Source organism: Terrapene carolina, unplaced genomic scaffold (assembly GCF_002925995.2).
Source record: "Terrapene carolina triunguis isolate 2854851 unplaced genomic scaffold, T_m_triunguis-2.0 Scaffold926, whole genome shotgun sequence".
NCBI lineage: Eukaryota > Metazoa > Chordata > Testudines > Emydidae > Terrapene > Terrapene triunguis.
In genome coordinates this window covers 8,149,415-8,153,443 of record NW_020665277.1, presented here as the reverse complement: position 1 = coordinate 8,153,443, position 4,029 = coordinate 8,149,415, and the positions used below count along the sequence as shown (strand labels likewise).

General features: G+C 63.0%; 1 protein-coding gene across 1 annotated transcript; it reads left to right on the top strand.

The window, feature by feature from the left end:
- LOC112109517 (phosphatidylserine decarboxylase proenzyme, mitochondrial-like) lies at positions 1 to 3,231 on the top strand. Its single transcript, XM_026661083.1, has 6 exons — positions 1 to 123; positions 292 to 522; positions 1,700 to 1,826; positions 2,025 to 2,156; positions 2,285 to 2,445; positions 3,007 to 3,231. The coding sequence occupies exons 1-6, from the start codon at positions 1 to 3 to the stop codon at positions 3,229 to 3,231; spliced, it is 999 nt and encodes a 332-aa protein (XP_026516868.1).
- The last annotated feature ends 798 nt before the right edge of the window (positions 3,232 to 4,029 follow it).

Sequence of the window (4,029 nt, the reverse complement as noted above, 5' to 3'; positions counted from 1 at the left end):
ATGGTCATCCCCAGGCTTTCCCTGCGGCGCCATCTACCCCGGATACCTGGCCATGCCCTGCGGCTCCGCTCCTGGCAGATTCTCAAGCCCCTCACCTGTGCTGGGCTGCAGCCCACCAGCAAGGTCAGGGCATGGGGGGTAGAGAAGGGGCCAGCGATGGGGAGGAACTGGGGAGAAGGGGGACAGAAGAAGGGATGGGAGGGATCTGGGGTGGGAGGGGAGGAGTGGGGGGAGGGGGCATATAGGGGGCTCTATGGGGCGAGTGCCCCCTGCTGACTCTCCCCGCTGCAGGCCTTGTACTGCCGCGCCCCCACCCGGCTGCTCTCGCGACTCTGGGGGGTGCTGACAGGGCTGGCGCTGCCCCGCTGGCTGCAACGCCCCCTGCTGGCGCTCTACGTCTGGGCCTTCTCCGTCAACATGGCCGAGGCGTCTGAGGAAGATCTGAGTGTCTACCGCAGCCTTGGGGAGCTCTTCCGGCGTCCGCTCAAGCCCTGGGTGCGTCCCATCGCACCCTATGACATGGTATGTCCTGCTCTGTCCCCCCCATTGCCCTCCCATGGCATAGTACTTCCCGCCTTGCCCCCCCATTGCCCTCCCATGACATGGTACGTCCCGCCTTGCCCCCCCATTGCCCTCCTATGGCATGGTACGTCCTGGTCTGTCCCCCCACATTGCCCTTCCATGGCATGGTATTTCCCGGCCTGCCCCCATTGCCCTTCCATGGCATGGTATGTCCTGCTCTGTTCTCTCCCCTGCCCCCATTGCTCTTCCATGGCATGGGATGTCGTACCCTGGACCCCCATGACATGGTAGGTGACGGTCCTTCCCATTGTTCTCCCATGGCATGGTATGTCCTACCCTGCTCCCCCATTGCCCTCCCATGACATGGTAGGTCCCTCCCATTGTTCTCCCATGGCATGGTACGTTCCACCCTGCCACCCCATTGCCCTCCCATGACATGGTATATCTTGCCCGGCCCCTTCATTGCCTTCCCATGTCATGGCAGGTCCCCCCCTTCCCCAGCAAAGCTCCTCATGGGATGGTATGTTCAATCCCACCCCTCCACGGTACCGTTACCTTCCACTCCTGCACCCCCTACAATATGATCGGTCGCATTTTGTTCTCCCCTCACCATGGCATGGTATGTCCCACCCCTCCTGCACAAATTATGGTATGTCCCATCCCCCCCTCCACATGGTATGTCTCATTCTCCCCTCCCCTCTGTGCCCCATATCATGGGTCTTCCCTTCCCATGAAACCCCTTTGACATGGTACGTCCCGATGCCCACAGTGACAATACACATGCACATCCCTCCCTGAGGCCAGGCTCACCAGGGTCCCAGATCTCCCCGCCTGCCTTGGCCCGCGTGTGTGCCCAGCAGCGCTGCGAGCTCAACATGGCTGTGCCAGCAGCGGCACATGAGCCTCCCTCACGTGTGAGACACAAGCACATTCCCCAGGGCTCCAGGCCTGGTGCTTTCACAGCCTGGCTTTTCACGAGAGCTTTGCACTGTCTGTGCACGGGCCGGCATGGGCCCTCCCCAGAGCCCTGCCCCTGCCTTCCCAGGGCGCTGCTCCCTGGGGTTTGGGAGCGCCCCCATCTTTGCTCAGCTGGCACAGGTGTGAACACCTTGGCCTGCCCTCGTGAATCCCCGTGTGAGGCCATCCCTGCTTCTCATCCTGTCCCGGCTGGTTGCAGGTCAGCCCGGCAGATGGCTGCATCGTGCACCTGGGCCAGGTGCGGAGGAGCCGCCTGGAGCAGGTGAAGGGGGTGACGTACTCCCTGGAGAGCTTCCTCGGGCCCCAGGACTGGAGGGAAGATGGGGGTGAGCGAGGGGTTGGGGGTGGGCTGATGTGGGGAGTTGGGCTTAGGATCCAATCCAGGGGGGGTGGCTGGGATAGATCCCAGGGGCCAATCTGGGGGCCAAAGGGGCCACGCTGGGGGGGACAATCCGTGTGTGTGTGTGTCCCCCAATCCAAGGCAGGTGCAGATTAACCCTTTGCTGTCCGTCTCTCTCCCCCAGGCCGGGATCTCTCCCCATGGTGGCGCCGGGGGCACCGGCTCTATCAGTGCATCATCTATCTGGCGCCGGGTGACTACCACCGCTTCCATTCGCCCACCGACTGGCACATCCGGCACCGCCGGCACTTCCCCGGTACGGCACAGCCGAGGGGGGGAGCAGGCTGCGGAGGCGGGGGGCCTGGACCCGATTGTCACTCACGCTGGGGTCTCCTCTTCCCTCCCATCTGTCTGCCTGCCCTGCCCCGTGCCCGTCCGTGGCAGGCTCCCTGATGTCGGTGAGCCCGAGTGTGGTGCGCTGGATCCCGGGGCTGTTCTGCCACAACGAGCGGGTGGTGCTGAGCGGGGAGTGGGCTCACGGCTTCTTCTCCCTGACTGCCGTGGGAGCCACCAACGTGGGCTCCATCCGCATCTACTGCGACCAGGTGGGGCTGGGGGCAGAGGGAGCTGGGAGCCCTGGAGAGGGGGGAAGCCCTCTGCTGTCCTGATGGGGTCCCTGGTGAGCGTGTGCGCTTGTGGGGTCTGCATGGGGGGGGAGTCCTGGTGAGCGCGCACAGGCTCATGGGATTGCATGTGGGGGGGCCCTGGCAAGTGTGCACACACTTGCACGATCAGATGTGGGGGAGGCCCTGGTGAGTATGTGTGTGCTTGTGGAATCTCATGTGGGGGGTTCCTGGTGAGTGCACACGCATTTGTGGGATCAGACAAGGGGGGGCTCTGGTAAGTGTGCGTGCACTTGTGCGATCGCACATGGGGGGCCTCCCGGTGAGCATGTGCGCCCATGGGATTGCATGTGGGGGGGCCTGGTGAGCGCATGCTCTGGTGGGATTGCACGTGGGGGGGGGGCTAGTGAGCACGTGCTCCCGTGGGATCGCATGTGGGGGGTGGGTGAGCGCACAGTCACATGGCTCTTGCGAGCCAGAGCAGACGTGGAGCGAGGGGGTACCTGTCACCATGGTAACCATGGCCCCCTTTCTCTCCGGCAGGACCTTCACACCAATTGCGCCCGCCACGTGCAGGGCCGCTACCACGACCTCAGCTACTTGGCTTGGGCAGGGCCAGCCGGGGTCCCCACCCCCAAGGGAGCCGGCCTGGGCGAGTTCAACCTGGGCTCCACCATCGTCCTTCTCTTCCAGGCGCCCCGGCGCTTTGGCTTCCGCACCAGTGCTGGGCGCAGGGTGCGGGTGGGGCAGGCGCTGGGCAGCCTGTGACGCGGCGGGCAGAGGAGCAGGCCCCCATTTCAGGGCGGGACCCCGATTTCCTGGGGAGATTGGAGAACCCCTTCACTGCCATGGGGGAGACACCCCAGATTCAGTGGAGTACAGGGAGGAGACACCAGACTTGTGGGAGAAGGGAAGCCCCCATTTCAGATGGGAGAATTGGACCCCTCTTTACTGGGGGGAAGGGAGGGGTCCCCCATTCCAATAGCCCCTCCAGCTTTTTGCTGAGGAATGTGGGGGGCTTTGACACCCCTTAAGAATCATGGAGGAAACATAGGAGTGACCCTGATCTTAGCAGGGGATGGGATTTTTGGAGGCGGGAGCACGAGGAACCGTACATTCAAGAGGGGGGACAGAGAGCCCCCCCATACTAGGAGAAGGGACCCCACTTTCCAGGGAGCGAATAGGGGGTGAATCTGTGGCCCCCCATCTTTAATTCCAATGGGGGTAAAAAGAGGATACTTGGTTTTAAGTGGGGGGGTCCCAAATTCAGCGGGGGGGGCATGGGGGTGAGACCGAGGCCCCCCCCCTTAATTCCAACGGGGGATGATGTGAATGGCTCAGGGGAGCTCCTTCCCAGATCCTTTGGGGTTGAAATGTGGGGGGAACTTTTGTACCATCCTCTCTGCCCCTCCACCCGCACCCCATCCCATCCCCATAAAGCAGTCTGAGCACCAGGGGGCAGAATAGCTCTGAAATAGAGCTTTCTATTTTCATATACAGCCTGTTTGTGTGTGTTTGTGGTGGGGGACGGGCCCTGGAGCCTTTCCCCTCTAGGGGGCGCTGGCT